The sequence below is a fragment of the Asterias rubens genome, chromosome 13 (assembly GCF_902459465.1).
Source record: "Asterias rubens chromosome 13, eAstRub1.3, whole genome shotgun sequence".
NCBI classification, from domain to species: domain Eukaryota; kingdom Metazoa; phylum Echinodermata; class Asteroidea; order Forcipulatida; family Asteriidae; genus Asterias; species Asterias rubens.
The window spans coordinates 12,918,184-12,937,752 of NC_047074.1; the positions used below are offsets into that span (position 1 = coordinate 12,918,184).

The following is a 19,569-nucleotide window of genomic DNA, read 5'->3' on the forward strand; positions in this document are numbered from 1 at the left end:
ATTTTGTTTACATTTAGAGTAAAGCTTATGTTTCAAGCTTCAATTTGGTAGAAAAAGCTCACTCTTTCGTATTATGGTGTAGGAGCTTAGACTTAAAGAAAAAAGATGTACAAATTCAATGGGGTTTTGGTGAGAAACAAAGAATAATAATAATAATAATAATAATAATAATAAAAATAATAAAAATCTCGACGAAAACAATACCTGTTCCGACGGTAGGTCGGAACAGCTAATAATAAAACACAACTATATAGCGCCAAATCCATTTAAAAATGCTCAAAAAAAGAATATACTGATAAACCACAAAAAGTAAAATATTGAAAAGGTCAACAACAACAAAAGATTCACACAAAATGTGAGCACTAAAACAATAAAGGTAAAAGTATACAGATATGCTAAACATAAGCAATCAATCAACAGAAAAAAATTATAAAAAAAATTATAAAGATCTTGAAAAAGTTACCCTAAGATCCACAGTAGGAAAATATTTAAAAAGAAACCATGTACGGTCGGCTAGAAAAACCCCAAACCCACAAAACCAAACAAAGTCACCATTAATATAACGAAGATTTGAAGCCGAGCGGTCCAAAAAGCACAGCCTGTTAAGTATGAAGTCTCTCAAAAATCAAAGATTAAGAATGACCCAAGCTACAACAGAAATCATTATAATTATCGAAGAAAAAAGAAAAGAAAGAAAAAACCCACATATTTATATTAAACGATGAAAAACAGTGGGGTAAAGTGAAATGTGAAAACTGAAAGTTGAAGAGTTTGAACTAAATATTATTTGACTTGTTTTGAACTTTGAACTAATAAACAATGTGCAGTGTACACAAAAATCCCATTTACATTTTGCAATGAATAGAAATACACGCGGTTTTTCATTGTTAATGCCTAATGGTAGAACAATATCAGTCGAGAGAGTGTATCTATTTTTTTACATTTCTGTTTGAAACAGAAAAAAAGTTCCTATGCAAAGGATAACGCTTGAAACATGGACTTATAGGTGAGGGAATAAACACGTTTAACTTATAGGGTAGAACAGGCTTTTGGTAACAACATGCAACGATAATCTCGAAATGAGTTGGGGTGGTTTTGAAAAAAAAAAAAAAAAAAAAAACGTTGGTAAACTCGAGGAGGAAGCAAACACGTTTAACTTACGTTTGTAACAACCGTAATCATGGTCAACAAACCCTAGCCATCCTTCGCAACACTTCGAGCCCTCTCTGTATCTGTACAAATCGAAGGGGAAAAAAAATTAAAAAAATCGGTCTTGCTTTACAGCAGTGCATAGTTATGGAAATTAAGAACATTATTATTAAATGATAAACATTTAAAGACACTGGACACCTTTGGTAATTGTCAAAGACCAGTCTTCTTATTTGGTGTATCTCAACATTTATGTACAAAATAACAAAACATCTGCGAAAAGTTGAACTCAATTTGTCGTCGAAGTTGCGAGATAGTAATGGAAGAAAAAACACCCTTATCACACGAAGGTGTGTGCTTTCATCTGCATGATTTCGAGACATCATAATCATACTCTGTGGTCTCGAATCAAGTTCAAATATGTTCCTCGAAAATTACTTCTTTCCCGAGAACTACGTTACCAGAGGGAGCCGTTTCTTACAATTTATACCACCAACAGCTCTCATTTGCTTGTTACCAAGTTAGTTTTTTATGCTAACAATTATTTTGGGTAGTTGCCAATAGCGTCCAGTGCCTTTAAAATAAAACGAGTCATGCCCCGATCTTGTCGTTCGAAGGAAACACCATTTATACGAAACCTTTAAAAATTAATTATTTATAACAAAATAATCAAAGTCAAACAAAGGAAACAAACCTGTATCGAGTACACCGTCCCCATCCCCACAGGCCGCACTTACTTTGATAGCTTTGTTTTTTAGCGTAAGTACATACATTCCGCCAACTCCTACAATAAATAGAAAGTGTGTACTTAAGCTGTAAACGACGGGTTTAAAATAGTATTTTGTCTTTCTTGAAAACCGTCAAACAGGATGTTTAACCAAGAAGCAAGTTTAATCTGAGCTGGTAAGTCTAGCTCAAACAATAAATAAGTAAATTTAAGAACCAAAATAAAAAAGTAATGAAATAAAGAATAAAAACTCAGGTGAACACGAAAACCATATTCCCTTTCCAAACCAATCCCAAAGATGATGTATGTTTCAAGCCCACGTTGGTGGGTCATCGTTGTTGTAATGCAATGGCCGGGTGGTTTAGTTAAGGAGGATGGACGAGAAAGTGTAAATTCGATGACGAATCTACACTTTCGAGTCTATTCTCTGACTAATTAACACTAGTTAGTCTATCTAGTTTCGTATACGTTAACAACGATGGTTGGTCACTTTTTATAACTTTTTTACACAATATAGAGGCATTATTTATCTTGCAACATTATCGAGTACAACGTCAGTTTGCTCAGCTAACAATAAATTGTGACTAAAGTGGTTTTTCTAAGCTGAAAAATGTTTTTGTAAAATTGAAAGATAACATAATTAACTAGCCATTATTTTGTTGCACTTCATGCTACCTTTCAGTTTGGAAAGACAGTAATTATAAAAAATAATCTTCTTTACAACAGTAGAGTGACGTCACAAAAATAGTTAAAGAGGAACGATTCATGTTCCAGTGGTGAAGTCACCAGAGTGTGGGTTCGGGTCCCGGTCGTGACACTTGTGTCCCTGAGTAATAGACAATGTGACCTCTGACGTCACTCACAAACCATAACATTATTCGCGCGCATACCGCCTGGCTAAACCTTTGTGTTTTGGCAGCCAGCTAGAAAGTACATGCAATCTTACCATGACTAAGCGTCTATTTGCCCGGCGAAACATGACGTATACAGTATTTTGTCAACAGAGGGCGGTTTGAATGTAATCATAGGTCACATCGTCTATACATTACTATATTGATTCTTTAAACCCATGGGTATAACATGGGTACCTGCAAGGGTAGAGGTTGATATTGTGTATTAAAACAAACTTTTATAGCGCAACGGTTGCCCAGGTTGTATACTGCCCAGGGAGCTGGGAAAGAATTATTGGCCCAATGTGACCTGCAGCCGATTTCACGAAACTTTACACAACTGCGTAAGTCCACTTGCGCAACGTTTATGGCGCAACCTACGCCATAAACGTTGAGACGGTTGAGACGCTGAGACGGTTAAATGCGCTATATATATAACAACTTGTAATTATTATTATTATCATTACTATTATTAATGTAATTTAGCTAGATGACCGTAGTCAAAAAAGCGTCAACTGGGAAAGCATCCCATTAATTGGAAGTGGTTTTAATTTTCAATAATAAACTATTACCCTCTGTCCTTTGGAGCTTTATCACACTAACCTGCTCCCGTAATCTTATATACTTTCAAAAACAGACTCGGTACTCAACTGTGACAATGGTATCATTGACGAGATCAAGATGATAACGCACGACTTGAGCAAGTAGTTCATGATGTCCGATGGTTTTACTGAAACCAGAACGGAATTCACAGTAAATGAGCACACGCTGGACTGTATCACACCGTAGAGCATGGGCAAGTAATCTTTAAAATAACAATATACATTATGTAACTGACATACAGACCCTTGTCATTGGATTGGTGGAACTTACTTCACGTGACATTCACTATTACTCCCATCCGCACAGGCGATCAAAAAGACCTATATTCGCCCATGGGAATAGCATTTCCCATTCAACAGTTAGGATCATCCTTGTTCCCAATGTTTTTGAGCAGTACAGCGCCGCCGCGCCGCTGCTAAAACAAAGCAGCACCTGTGCAAAAAGTTGTGATCCGATTTGTGCATTGTTGCTTCGCCTCGTGAGATGGAACAGTCCAAATTTTACCTTGCGATAATATTCCTCCCATTCCACTCTGAGCCACTCAATATTTGTATACTGAAGACTTGTGCCATTGTTGAATGGGGCCCAATTTCATAGAGCTGCTTAGCACACGAATTTGCTTAGCATGACATTTCTTCCTTGATAAAAACAAGTTACCAACCAAGTTTCCATATGTTGCATATTGCTTGTTACTGGTTAGCCTTGTCCAAGGCTCTCTACGCAAGCCCCGGCCCGCTCTGAATTCACGAACAGCATTAAATACTATACCGCACGGCACATAACAGTACTTGATACCGTGGGGTCGAAGCATGGCTTTTCGAGGTATCAACGAGGTTACAAGACAAGGTATCTTCCGGTCTTGTTTAGTAACCTCGTTGATACCTCAAAAACCCATGCTTCGACCCCACGGTATCAAGTAGTGTTATGTGCCGTGCGGTATAGTATCTATGCTGTTCGTGAATTCAGAGCGGGCCGATGCTTCATAGCTGTTGTTTGCTTATCCGGAAAATCAGGTGGAAATTTGGTTGGTAATCCTGTTTTTATCAAGGAAGAAATTTCACGTTAAGCAATTTTTTGTGCTTAGCAGCTCTATGATATCGGGCCCTGGTGGTATTCGGTCATTTTAGGATATCCTCAGCTGGTAAATCACCAACTACTGTCTACAATTCACACCGGGCCTTTGTTGTCGTTCTTGCCGCCACTCAATTCTCCTTAAACAAAATGTTTAGTTGTATAAATATACAAATTATATAGGCTATATTCTGTACCGCCGAACTAATTTTAAAGGCAGTGGACACTATTGGTAATTACTCAAAACAGTTATTGGTGACGAGTAATGGGGAGAGGTTGATGGTATAACACATTGTGAGAAACGGTTCCCTCTGAAGTGCCATAGTTTTCGAGAAAGAAGTAATTTTTCACGAATTTGATTTCGAGACCTCAGATTTAGAACTTGAGGTCTCGAAATCAAGCATCTAAACGCACACAACTTCGTGCGACAAGGGTTATTATTGAGCTCAAAATTTCACAGGTTTGTTAGGTTTATGCATAGGTATGTTGAGATACACCAACTGTGAAGACTAGTCTTTGACAATTACCAATAGTGTCCATTGTCTTTAAGCATGCCTACAAACAATTTCAATCAATCAATTAATCAATCATGAACAAATTATGTAGCACCTAAATCAAAGGTGTGCTCAAAGGCGAAGACGATGAACAAGAAGCAAAATACGCACCATTAAATATATGCCCAGAAAACACTGCTTGGCACCCAGGTAGGCCCACTCCGACCAACACCGCAACTTCTTGCAATGGCCTTTGAGAAGTTTATGTCACATTATATTTTGCAGATCGAAGTCACCGTCAGCTTTTCCGGGTAATGGGGTTGGGTTAACTATGCTCCGGGTAAATCACCAATCACGGGCAGTCAAAGATGTAATGTTTATGCGAAGTAATGGCGGATACTGCGCCTCGTATGTCATGTTTGGGCATCTCTCTTGTCCAAGCTCCGCCCACATTTCGAGAAACGTGACAACTAACTGTTTACCGATTTGTTTTTGAAAGTGTTCAAAGCTCTCATAACCCATCCTTATCGCGAAATGGGCACCAGGACAGTCAAGCCTGGAGCCATTGTGGTAGACGGCAACTCTTGATTTTGAAAGTTGGAAACCATCATCAAAACGCCAGAGTTTGGACTGTTTGACGTGTATCAGAATCGCAAGGTCAAAGGTAGGCCTATGTGTAACTATCGATGAAGAGTGTCAAAATAGTTATTGGTGGTTAATCTAGACTAGTTCAAGTTGACATTTCAGCTGAGTCTAAAAAGCAGGAAGATAAATACTATTTTTTAACATCAATTTTGAAGGCTTATAATGATTGCTTAATAAGACCTGAACAAGTTTGACATTACCGTTAAAGACACTGGTGATGATCCCTTGTTACATGTTTTACTGACATAGCATCTTTTAACAATTTCCATTTTAGACCAACTTCCTCAATATCCATTATATATGTAGATCTTTAACATTCACCTTTGCCCTCATTCCACAGAAGATCATACACAATGATTTCAATTTGTTTGAAAAACTCACACGTTTCCCCTGCCCGATAACAAGCCATAGGTTTTTTGGGGGACATTAGAGTTGGCATGTCATCGCGGCAGCATGGGTATAAAGACGCGAAGTATACAAATTGTGACAAACTTTCAATAAAATACATCTGCTATGTTTCCTCTAATTGTTTCTTTTTCTCCATGTTCGGAAATTACTTTTAAATCTCCTGACCCTTTTGAGACCCCGGATTTTTGCCTGAAAAAAAAAATACCATCCGCAAATTTAGAGTCAGCGTCCCAAAGTTTAATCCATCAACGTCATCAGGGATATGCCTACTTGGATCTGGATTTATTTGCAAGTTTGCTTCTAAGTTTTTTCCTCTCGTGTCGAGCCTTGCCTTAGTTTTTTGTTAACAAATTCCCATTTACCTCGTACATCTGGGATTATAGAAAACCTAGGTCTACTCCATTAATGTATTCCACCTTCTATGTATTATTTTCAATTACATTGAAATATGAGTTGTTCAAATTCCAGTGGACAAACCTTTTCCGGGATCTTTAGACCAGCTAAAGGCAAGTAACATAGCAGCATAGACAGTTCTTATGGCATAGATATTGATATTGATGTTGATGTTTTCCGCAATGATCTGGTTGTGTTACTCTCCGACTTTGATATGACTTCTACCGGTCTCGACTCTTGTGTGCAAAATTATGAGGTTATCCTTAGTAGTCTTTTGAAGAAGCATGCACCAGCTCGCACTAGATCTGTTCGTTTGAGACCTCATAGTCCTTGGTTTAATGATGCTATAAAGACTGCTAGAAAGCTGCGCAGAGTTCATGAGAGAAAATGGAGGCACTCAAGACTTGAGATTGATAGACAGTTGTATTGTAATCAAAGACAAAGGGTTAATGAATTAATTAATGTAGCTAAGATTGAATATTACTCCTCTCAAATTACAGATTGTTCAGGAGATCAGAAGAAACTATTTAAAGTTGTTGATGGGTTACTAAATCAAACAAAGGAAAAGCCTGTATTACCCAGTAGTGTATCAGATGCGGTTCTGGCAGATAGTTTTTCTAACCATTTCAGCAACAAAATTGTTAATATTCGTAGTATTTTCCCTGTAGCAACTAGTTCTACTATATTGCAGACTAACCATTTACCTGTGTGTGCTCGTGTAACAAAAATTTCCCAGTGTGAATCTGCTACTGTGACTGAGATTATAGCATTAATCAGTAGTTCTCCTTCTAAATCATGTGAACTGGACCCCATACCTACACATCTTCTTAAAAGGTGTATTAATGTTCTAGCACCTCTTATTACTACTATTGTGAACAAGTCCTTTGAGCAAGGTAATTTTCCAGACAGTCTTAAGACTGCTTACATTCGTCCCCTAATCAAGAAGCCAGGTTTAGATATTGAGACTTTTTCTAACTACAGACCGGTGGCTAATTTGAAGTTTGTTGGCAAAACCATTGAGCGCATAGTTGCCTCCGAATTGAATACTGTTATCTCTGACTCTGGCCTTGCTGATAAATTTTAATCAGCACTCAGGTCCAAGCATAGCACTGAATCGGCACTATTGCGGGTGCAAAATGACATTTTATGTGCTATGGATGAAGGCCATGTGACTGCCCTGATTCTGTTTGATTTAAGTGCGGCTTTTGACACCGTGGATCACACTATTTTGCTCAAGAGACTACGTGATATTATTGGTTTACAGGACAATGCCCTTAAATGGTGCCAATCATATTTGCAAAACAGACCACAACATGTACGCATTGGCAATTCCACATCGGACCCATTTGTTCATGATTTTTCAGACCCTCAGGGGTCGGTTCTTGGACCGCTGTGGTTCACGGTGTACTCCTACCCAGTTCATAGCATCATCCTGAAACACAAACTGAACTATCATGTATATGCTGATGACACTCAGTTGTATTTCTCTTTTAAACCATCCAAACATTTTGCTGATGAGAGCATCAGTCGTATTGAAACGTGTGTTGGTGAAATTCGTGTTTGGATGCAAGACAATTTCCTTAAACTTAATGATAACAAGACTGAGTTTATGATACTTGGTTCACGCCAACAACTCTCTAAAGTTACTATTCCCCATATGAATATAAGTGACTCCGAAGTAACCGCTGTTACCAAAGCTCGTAATCTCGGTGTGATCTTCGACTCTTCCATGACACTTAATTTACATACTTCTAGTATTGCACGTTTTACAACATTTCACATTCGTAATATAGGCAAAGTGAGGAAATATTTAACACAAAAAGCAACTGAGCAAATAGTCCACTCTGTCGTCGTTTCCAGACTTGACATGTGTAACTCACTTCTATATGGTCGTCCTAATACTCAAATTGAACGACTTATTCAGAGCGTATTCAGAACTATGCTGCTCGTGTTATCACCTTAAATAAAAAGTCCTGTCATATAACTCCGATTTTGAAAGAATTACACTGGTTACCCGTAAGCAGTAGAGTTAAGTATAAACTTCTGCTTTTTGTGTATAAATCACTCACCAACAATGCCCCTGCATATATTGATGATCTACTCAAACCATACAATCCTCCTCGCAAACTCCGGTCTTACAATTCTAGTCTCCTTATTGAGCCCATATCCAATCATTCATGGGGAGACCGATCTTTCTCACATGCTGCCCCACGCCTATTGAACAAATTGCCAGCACTAGTAAAATCATCTGTTTCTTTAATACAATTTAAGAAAAACCTTTAGACACATCTTTTCAACCAAGTATTTGATTTCTACCCTTCGATGTTTTCTTTGATATTGCATTTGTATTGTATTTCTCTTCAACATGTTCTGGATTTCTTCTTAGCTTAGGCTTACGTTTCAATTTTGGTTATTGTACATGTAAATATTATTCTTTGTACTTAGTGCCGTGAGCACTTTGATGGATTTGTGCGCTTTATAAGTTCTCATTATTATTATTATTATTATTATAGATTTTGTACGACTAAATGTATCAACTCAAATGTTTCAACAAAATCTAGCCTATTTTGAACCAGATGGTTATTTTGCAATGCTTTGCTTCTCCAGATGTTTATCTCAAACATCTTGATTACATTAATGTTTGGCTTCTGAAGCTATTTTTGTAGACCTGTTTATCAGAACATTGGTTTTTGGTGTGCCTCGAATTCGTTTTAGGGTCTGGGAAAAAAACAAACATAATGTTTAGCTTTACTTTTTTCCCCCAACAAATCTACAGTGCCCTGAGGTCAAATACCATGGCTGCATGCCAAAAACCGTGCTTGTATCTTTAAAGTCACAATTCCCTCAAACAATTGCCCATCTGCTCCGCTGAAAGTATGTACAAATACTGTAGCATTCTTTTCAGTTTGTGGTACAATCCACTAAACTTGTCTTAAACTATTTCCGTGACGTCAGTCTATTGTTGAAAATGTAGATTAGTTTTTACGAATCTACACTTCGTTACGAATCTACTCTTAAGTGTAGATTCGTAACATAATTTACAGTTGAGTGTAGATTCATTACAAGCTTTAGTAAATAGTTCAACTTGAAAATTACTGTCTTTCCAAACTGAAAGATAGCATGAAGTGAAACATAACTGAAAATATGTTATCTTTCAATTTACAAAAAAATTTTCCAGTCGAGAAAAATCACTTTAGTATCACATGTTTGTTTAGCTGAGGAAACTGACGTTGTACTCGATAATGTTGCAAGCACTTAAGTATGCCTGCTAATATTTTTTGTAAAATAGTTGTAAAATGTGACCAACCGTCGTTTGACAACGTATACGACATTAGATAGAAATTAGGTAGGCGTGTTGTTACCATCGAGAAATCCAATTCACTGAAACTGTTACATAACCAATGGGGGAACTAGTTTAAGTCGGAGAATAGACTATAAAGTGTAGATACGTGATAACAATGTACTCGCCTTCTGCTCGTACATTCCATTCACGAATCTACACTTTCTCGTACATTCTCCTTAACAGAATTTATAAGAATGTATCTATGGGAACCGTTCTAACAACAGCGTGTACTCGTTTTTGTTTGGACCATTGTGCACAGTTCTTTAATTAGTAGGCTACGAAAAGAGCACTTGCAAGCGACGTAGGCCTACATATTTTCCACGCTCGGGACACAGCAAGGCATCGATCATGTACTTCGTAATGTGTTTAATTATGGTGTGTGTACCTGTGTAAACCCATTCCAGAAGGAATGTAAGATGCTAGGAAAAGTATTATATTTGTTATTTGATTGGAACTAAATTATTATGGTCGGAGGAGTGTCAAAATAGTTATTGGTGGAAAATCTAGACTAGTTCAAGTTGACATCTCAACTGGGTCTAAATAGCTGGAAGTTAAATACTATTTTTAACACCAATGTTGATGGCTTAAAATGATTGCTTAATAAGACCTGAACAAGTTTGACATTGCCGGTAAAGTCACTGGTGATGACCCCTTTTTACATGTCTGTGTTTCCAATTTAAATTGAAACAATATTTCACAGTTTCTGCTACTTTTTTGGAAGTGAACGACGCCTTTTTTCAAAATTGTATACAATAATTATTATGCACTCACAAAGACAAACATTGTGAAAAGAAACTTGGCATGGATAACAGGGCAGTACCTGAGCTATAATCAAACAGAAAACATCCTCTTTGTTATGCACCTATTGTACTCGAGTTAATTATAATATTTTCTAATTCGTAATAATATCAACTAAAATTAAGAAGGACAATCAAATTCGGCCTTTACTTGAATAAGTTTACTTTAAAGACAGTGGACACTTTCGGTAAACAGTATTGTCCAAGTCCACACTTCGTGTATCACAACTTATTATAAAATAACAAACCTGTGAAAATTTAGGCTCGATCGGTCATCGGAGTGGGTAGAAAATAACGGGAAAACCCACCCTTTGTTTCCGCACGTTACGCCGTATCATGACATGTGTTTAAAATAAATCCGTAATTCTCGCTTTCGAGAATTGATATTATTTCAATGTTTTCTCAAAAAGTAAAGCATCCCATAGAATAATATTTAAAGAGAAGTCTTTCACCATTACCTTCTGTAAACCCTGTAAACTATTTGTAAATCTGTGATCTTTTTTTCTGTACCGAAAGTGTCCAATGGCTTTAAAGAATTGTCTCTCCTATCAGTTTGTGTTAATTCAATACGAAAAACCCAGATGTTTAGCTGGAAGCTTCAAACTGAAGGAGCAATATCTCTATTCATAATGTTCATCTTAGATAATCTAACATAAGTTATTAGGCAATCAATATCAAACTCAACTAAACTATCCCCGTACCTAACTACCCAGATAGAGCGAGGAGTATTCGTTTTCCCAGCCATCCTACATAAGCTCTAACTGTTCCGAGCTGTTTGGTGTACACTGCACAAACATCGGATTTGAAATATTGTTGTTGTTTTTTTGTGTGTGAAAGGACTTGCTCCAGTAAAACTTGTTTCCAACTATGAGCTCATCAGAAAGACTGTATATGAGAACATACATTTCCATGTTACAGCTTCCCCTCAGAGTTCGCATCCGAGGGTGAACTGAGAGAAGTCCTCCCCTTTTCAGAGAAAGGTTACCCCTCTGTTTACCCATGTATCAAATGGAAAAATCCTTCGATCCCAAGGAACCCGTCACTGACCTGAGTAACAAAACTTAGGGTTAGTGAACTCGTTGCATGACCATTCCAGACGCACTGTGAGTTAACTTTAACCTAATCAGGTGTCATCAAATCATAATAAGAGTTTAAAAACATCTTTGTAAAACTTAGCGGAAGTACTTTTCCATTCTCTCACATAGACACAGTTCATTATACAGGGGGACACTAAATATCTCAGCTTTAAAGACACTGGACACTATTGGTAGTTGTTAAAGACTAGTCTTCACAGTTAGTGTATCTCGACATATGCATAACGTAACAAACTTGTGAAAATTTATGCTCAATCGGTCGTCAAAGTTGCGAGATATTAATGAAAGAAAAAAACACACCCTTGTCGCATGAAGTTGCGTGCTTTCAGATGCTTAATCTGAGGTGTCGAAATCAAATTCGTGGAAAATTACTTCTTTCTCAAAAACTACGTCACTTCAGAGGGAGCTGTTTCTCTCACTCGTAATCAAGAAAGGTTTTATGATAATAATTATTTTGAGCAATTACCAATAGTTTCCACTGCCTTTAAGGGGTGCAATGAAAATAAAACCAACAAGGACTTTCAAAGTGCTTAACAATGTCCATTTTAGACCAACTTCTTCACTACCCATTGTATATGTAGACACTTTAACAATAACCTTTGCCCTCATTCCACAGAAGATCATACACAATGATTTCAACTTCAACCCTTACCCTAATCCTAGCGCATAAATCACGAGGTTCCCCCCCCCATAACAAGTCATAGGGTTTTTCTGGACATTAGTGTTGGCATGTCATCGCGTCAGCATGGGTACAAGACGCGAAGTATACAAACTGTGACAAACTTTCAATAAAATACATCTGCTATGTTTCCTCTAATTGTTTCTTTTTCTCCATGTTCAGAAATTATTTTTGCCTGAAAAACAAAACACCATCCGCAAATTTAATCAACGTCATCAGGGGTATGCCTGCTTGGATCTGGATTTATTTGCAAGTTTGCTTCTAAGTTTTTACCTCTCGTGTCGAGCCTTGCCTTAGTTTTTTGTTAACAAATTCCCATTTACCTCGTACATCTGGGATTATAGAAAATCTAGGTCTACTCCATTAATGTATTCCACCTTCTATGTATTATTTTCAATTACATTGAAATATGAGTTGTTCAAATTCCAGTGGCCGAACCTTTTCCGGGATCTTTAGACCAGCTAATTGGCAAGTAACGTAGCAGCATAGACAGTTCTTATGGCATAGATTTTGTACGATTAAATGTTTCAACTCAAATGTTTGAACAAAATCTAGCCTATTTTAAACCAGATGGTTATTTTGCTTCCTGGATAGAGTTGTTTACTTTGCGATGCTTTGCTTCTCCAGATGTTTATCTCAAACAACTTGATGACATTAATGTTTGGATTCTGAAGCTATTTTTGTAGACCGGTTAATGAAAACATGGGTGTTTGGTGTGCCTCGAATTCGTTTAGGGTCTGGGAAAAAAAACACATAATGTTTAGCTTTACAGTACCCTAAAGTCAAATACCATGGCTGCATGCCAAATACCATGCTTAAAGGCACAATTCCCTCAAACAATTGCCCATCTGCCCCGCTGAAAGTATGTACTGTAGCATTCCTTTCAGTTTGTAGTACAATCCACTTTCTTAAACTTGTCAGAATTTATAACAATGGCTCTATAAAAACCGTTCTAACAACAGCGTGTACTACCTCATTTTTGTTTGGACCTTTGTACACGGTACTTGGCTACGAGAAGAGCACTTGCAAGCAAGCCTACATATTTTCCAAACTCGGGACGCAGCAAGGCATCGAACAGTACTTCGCAATGTTTTTAATTCTGGTGTGTGTACCTGTGTAAATCTACTCATTCCAGAAGGTATGTAAGATACTATAATAAGTAAGATACCTTCGTTTGATTGGAATTCAAATAATGTTAAGTTTCTTAAAGGCAGTGGACACTATTGGCAATTACTCAAAATAATTATTATCATAAAACTTTTCTTGATTACGAGTAATTGGGAGATTTTGATAGTATAAAAACAGTTCCCTCTGAAGTGACGTAGTTTTCGAGAACGAAGTAATTTTCCACGAATTTGATTTCAAGACCTCAGATTTAGAATATGAGGTCTCGAAATCAACCATCTGAAAGCACACAACTTCGTGTGACCATGGTGTGACAAGGGTGTTTTTTCTTTCATTAATATCTCGCAACTTCGACGACCGATTGAGCTCAAAATTTCACAGGTTTGTTATTTCATATATATGTTGAGAGAGAGTATTCTTTGACAATTACCAATAGTGTCCAGTGTCTTTAAGGATCCTTTTTTTTATGTTTAAGGTTTTGTTTCTTTCTTCGTATTTTACATTTTCCGAAATTAAGTAAAAATAAAGACACTAATATAACCAGGGCACATTATCTAAGGGTTAACAACTCGAACTTATCGTGTACATGCTGTAAGACCAAGCCACACTGTAGCGTTAACGAAAACGATACCGATAACAACACATTCTATTGGTTGAAATGCTCCACGCAGAATACGCACACGCTCATTCAACCAATCGAGGGCGTGTAAAGTTAACAGTCTCGTTATCGAGGCCCGTGTGACCGGGTCTTTAGCTTTAAGGGTAACAGTACAAAAGGAAAACACATAAATCATGATCAAAACAAACAGTAGAGGATGTAAGTGCGGTATAATAATAACACGGACACGGCTCTTGCAGTGCCAATAATAGAGCTTATGTAAACTAAGTTGGTGAGCCAAAACTAATGCTCTTGGAACGCCCACAAGTTTAAGTACATTGCCAAAAAATGCAGGCAAGAGCAACAACTTATTGTGCGCTTCGATGAGTCGTAAATTGATTTCGTCAACCTAAGAATGTCAAAGGGAAGTCTAAAATGCTTTTAAATGGACTAAAAATTACTGAAACCGATTAGAAGAATGGAACATTGTGTTCACATTATAAAACGAAATTGAATGCATAAATATGCACATATTGACTGGCATAAGTCGGTAACTAGTGTGTACGTCTATTCCCCCGAGGGACTTTGAGTGACCAGAAGAGTGACCTATTTCCCGAGGCCAAAGGCCGAGGGAAATAGGTCGCTTTTCTGGTCATTCACAGGCCCGAGGGGAATAGACATCCCGCAAACGCGCGCGGGCGATCACTAGACTATAATTATAAGTTCATCCCACGGGACCGTGTTTCAGCCAACCAGAGTATAGAACAAGCAAGAGGTGTGTTATAATAAAATTAAGGCTAGTCCTAAACTAGGACGTGTAACTCGTCCTAACTCGAGGTAAGACTAGTCTAAACTCTTTCTTAAATCCATCCCTGGTGAACTAGGCTACTACTTTAATATGATGTTGGTACTCAATAATGAATTGTCTCTCTCTAAATTTGTTTGTTTATTTTACCGTTTATCTACTGTGAGTGTTTGAAAATTTTGAGCACATGCAGATTGTTCAAGGAAAGGCGAACGTAAAGAGGCTTATCGGTTTGATGAGAAAATGTTTACCTGAGGTGTTTTATTACAGTTTTGAGCCCGATTTCACAGAGCAGCTTAACGGTAAGCAAATTTTCGTGCTAACTGCATCAAACAAATTGCTTAGGTGTGAACGTATTTTAAATGTTTGCCAAAAAGAAACGGCAATTCTTGCGCGTTCGCCATGGATTTGTATTGTTACGTCATTCGTTTTCGTTCTGTAAGCGCCGAAAAGTTGTCATGCTTACAGTAGCAGCGCTATGAAATGGAAGTCGCAAAGTTAACACACAATCGGCCGTTAAAGGCAGTGGACACTATTGGTTGTTACTCAAAATATTAATAAGCAAAAAATCTTACTTGGTAACAAGTAATGGGGAGAGGTTGATGATATAAAACATTGTGAGAAACAGCTCACTCTAAAGTAACGTAGTTTTCGAGAAAGAAGTAGTTTTACACGAATTTGATTTCGAGACCTCAGAATGAGATGAGGTCTCGAAATCAACTTGAATCTGTAACACACAACTTCGTGTGAAAGGATGTTTTTTTCTTCCATTATTATCACACAACTTCGACGACCAATTGAGTTCAATGTTTTCACAGGTTTGTTATTTTATGAGTTTGTTGAGATACACTAAGTCAGAAGACTGGTCTTTGACAATTACCAGTAGTGTCCAGTGTCTTTAGGCAGCTCTATGAAATAGGGTTATGGTGAGAAAACCAGGCCTCAGGACGATCTGGATTGAACCAGTCACAACAAAACCATCTGTGTTATCGGTCGTAAGGATAACAAAAACAGACACAAAAAGCCCGGAAAACGCGGATCTGAAGTTGGTATAAGTGCAACTGAACCATGTTTTGGTTAATATAAAAAAAGTGAGAAACACGCGTGACAGGGCAAGCGGACACACATTATACAAACTTTGTTATTTAGGGAAAAGGGGAAGACCCGAAAATTTCCAGTTTCGTTCAAGTCTAATAAAACGGATGCACCTAAAGGAACATTCCAGAATTGTTTTTTGCTAACACTGCCAGCAACTGTTTTTTGCTAACAAAACAGTTGCTGGCAGTGTAAGCACTTTATGTGATCCATCACATACATAAACTGACAAACCTGTAGAGGCTTGAGATCGATCGGCCATCTGGGTCACGATAGAATAGTGAAAAAAACTATTACAAATAAAAATTTTGCATTGCATCGATGCCAAAATAAAAATGAACAAAACGCTCACTGAGCGATTAACTCCAAACGCGAAGTTGGATTATTTATTTCTCATCAAATATGACATTTCAGACAGAAGTATTTCAAGGGATGTATTAAACTATCATCATCATTAGACCGTGAAAGTTTAATGTAATTATGTGATCTTCACGATTTTTGTTTCTTACCAATTCTGTAACGTTCCTTTAAAATCCTTTTTTTTTTTTTATCTTTTTTTACGAAAAAGATTCACGAACAAGATTGACCAAACAATAAATTGGACAGAGTGCTTAATGAATTTGAATGACTCAAAACAAAATTGAACTATTAATTTAAAACGCAGTAACAACAGTAGGCAAAACAGCTTTAATTCGAACGCATGAAAATGAAATTGGCTGCTCATCATTTCCGAGTTTACGAGAAAAGTACATTATATCTGGGGTTTATTGAAGTTTGAGACAATTGTGCTACCTAAGTCTTTGCAAAAATGTAAAACATAATGGTGTGTCGGTTTCTTCCGTTTAAAAGATACCAAATGAACAATTGTTAAAATTGTTAAAACATTTTTAGAAGCATTTTTCGTTAATTTTGCTCTTTTGGGATTCGAGGCAAATTTGTGTGTATCTACTTGCCAGGTAGAGTTTGTTCTTGGAGAACTATCTTTCTTTATTCTGCTAGCGCGGAGTAGATTTATCGGATGTTCGGGAGACTCGGTTCTGAAAAGAACTGTCTTGCTTTAAAACTACTACCTGCACAAAGGGTATAGGAAATAGACTGGGACTGCTACTTTACTGAACTACCACGGAGTTAATTTTTAAATTGGTCTCAACATCGACCAGCTTGCTCTACTCATCGTCAGGAGACTGACTCTTCCCCAAACTTACGCATTTTTGAAAGGAAAGTTGAACGATTCTGCTCCATAAAATATCCTTTCTGGGCTTAGAAGGGGCGTCCCTCTTTCATGTGCCATCGTTTTTTTGTTTTTTTTTCTCTTTTTGCAGATAGTGACAGACATTTGATCAGCCCATCACAGGCCAAGTGCTGGCCAAGCAGCCAGCAGTATGACTTCTCCGTCATACGGCAAGCTGTCCAACTGCACTTTGATGAAGATCTGGCTGGTCTTCATCTTGAGCGTTGGAATATTCACCCTGGAACCGGGGCTAGCCAGTTTCATCCGGTTCAAGGCGGACACAGAATACGTCTACAACTTCCAGTCATCAACCGAACTGAAAACTTTTGAAAAACTCCTTGCCGAATGTAAGGTAATGATTTCATAAATTCAAATTCCAAGCTAAAGACACTACAGTCTCTGACAAATTAAAATATTAATACTAACTGGAAAACTATAATATAAACTGGAATAAATGAACTGTAATCTTTTCAACGTCTATGCTCTTACGTTTGATGTCCCAACTAACTCGCCATGTTGTACTGTTCATGAAGATTGGTTTTTTGGTGGTGAAAAGTCCTGATACTGAAGTTGGATTTCAACAAATCTACCTACGCGTTCACTCGGGTGCCATTACTAGCAGTAACAACAGAGGTAATTGTTATCATTTTTTTGGCATGCTTCCATTTTGAAGGCTCTGGGCACTTATGGTAACTCCTCAAAGTTAGCATACAAACTTTGGCGACGAGCAAAGGGGAGCTGTCGATAACATATTGTGAGAAACGGCTCCTTCTGGTGTAACGTAGTTTTCAGGAAAGAGGTAATTTTTCAATTCAATAATAAAACACTTGCTGAAGCCTTTTAATATGCATCTAAAAGGCGCACAGCTTCTCCTGTTATTACGATGACCAAATTTGGCCAACATTTTCACCGGTCTGTTATTTGATGCATGTTGGGGTACACCAAGTGAGAATACTTGTATTTAAGAAAAACGGGACTGAAACGCAATTAAAGTGAACAAAAAAAACAGTGACGACGAAGCTTCTCCCATTGTTGAGTTGAATGCATAACATAAAGTTCTTTCATGAAGTAGAAAGGCCGAACGGGGGAACAGATAAAATGATAAAGGATACTGTGTCAGCAAAATATATTATGAAGAATGTTAATGTTATTTGAGTGAAAAATTACCCCACTCAAAAACTACGTTACTTGGGAGGGAGTCGTTTCTCACAATACTTTACACTATCCACAGCTCTCCACTGCTCGTTACAGCAAAGTGTTTTATTGCCAACAATTATTTACAGTAATCACAAATTGTTGTTTAGTGTTACCAGTGCCTTTAAGAAAAACACGGAAAAACGAAACTAATTCAAATTTGGGGGGTCTGCAGGATAGTGCAATGAGCCCCCTGGTGATTATTAAATGAACATTGCAAAATTGTTGGCAGTGTAAGCACTTTATGTAACCCACCATATGCATAAACTGACAAACCTGTAGAAGTTTAAGATCGATCGGCCATCTGGGTCACGCGAGAATAGTGAAAACCGATTACAAAGTTTGCATTGCATCGATGCCAAAATAAAAATGAATAAAACGCTCACTGGGCGCTCACTGAGCGATAAACTCCAAACGCGAAAGTAGACCATTTATTTCTCATCAAATATGACATTTCAAACAGAAATATTTCAAGGGATGTTTCTACTATCATCATCACTAGACTGTATAAGATTTATGTAAATCTGTGATCTTCACGATTTTGGTTTTCTTACCCACTCTGTAGCGTTCCTTTAAATATTACCACCAGGCTTCCGTCTAATCCAAGGTCATTAGATCGATAAACAAACCTGCTTGAACGACCAGCTTGAATACCCGGTTGACAAAATTTCCGTGTTAGTTTCTATTTTTGTACAAAGTAAATGGGTTTGACCCTGAACTTGGAGCATTATTTTAGCTTCATGATTCCTATGTTATTTTTTAGCGAAGCCTTGTAGAGTCTGTTGTACAGAAAAAGTGGAGTTTGCTTCATTGCCAATGTTTTACCCATCAACCCTTTTTTCCCATTAAATGTTTGTTGGTATTTCTTTGGTTTTTCATTATACCCTTAAAGGCAGTGGACACTATTGGTAATTGTCAAAGACTAGCCTCCACAGTTGGTGTATCTCAACATATGCATAAAATAACAAACATGTGAAAACTTCAGCTCAATCGGTCATCGAAGTTGCGAGATATTAATGAAAGAAAAAAACACCCTTGTCACACGAAGTTGTGTGCGTTTAGATGGTTGATTTCGAGACCTCAAGTTCTAAATCCGAGGTCTCGAAATCAAATTCGTGGAAAATCACTTCTTTCTCGAAAACTATGGCACTTCAGAGGGAGCCGTTTCTCACAATGTTTGTTACCATCAACCTCTCCCCATTACTCGTCACCAAGAAAGGTTTTATGC

General features: G+C 37.5%; 1 protein-coding gene across 3 annotated transcripts in view; it reads left to right on the forward strand.

Annotated features, from left to right (window-relative positions):
* The first annotated feature begins 5,480 nt into the window (after nucleotides 1-5,480).
* Nucleotides 5,481-19,569, forward strand: part of LOC117298318 — a 106,060-nt gene continuing 91,971 nt past the window's right edge. For 2 of the 3 annotated variants that reach the window (XM_033781496.1, XM_033781498.1), the window contains exons 1-3: nucleotides 5,481-5,598; nucleotides 17,239-17,499; nucleotides 17,681-17,780. In XM_033781496.1, the coding sequence (XP_033637387.1) occupies nucleotides 17,299-17,499; nucleotides 17,681-17,780 (301 nt within the window). In that variant the 5' untranslated portion in view covers nucleotides 5,481-5,598; nucleotides 17,239-17,298. Of the gene's footprint in view, nucleotides 5,599-13,365; nucleotides 13,432-17,238; nucleotides 17,500-17,680; nucleotides 17,781-19,569 lie in introns of those variants that run through there. The other variant, XM_033781497.1, reaches the window with a different exon arrangement.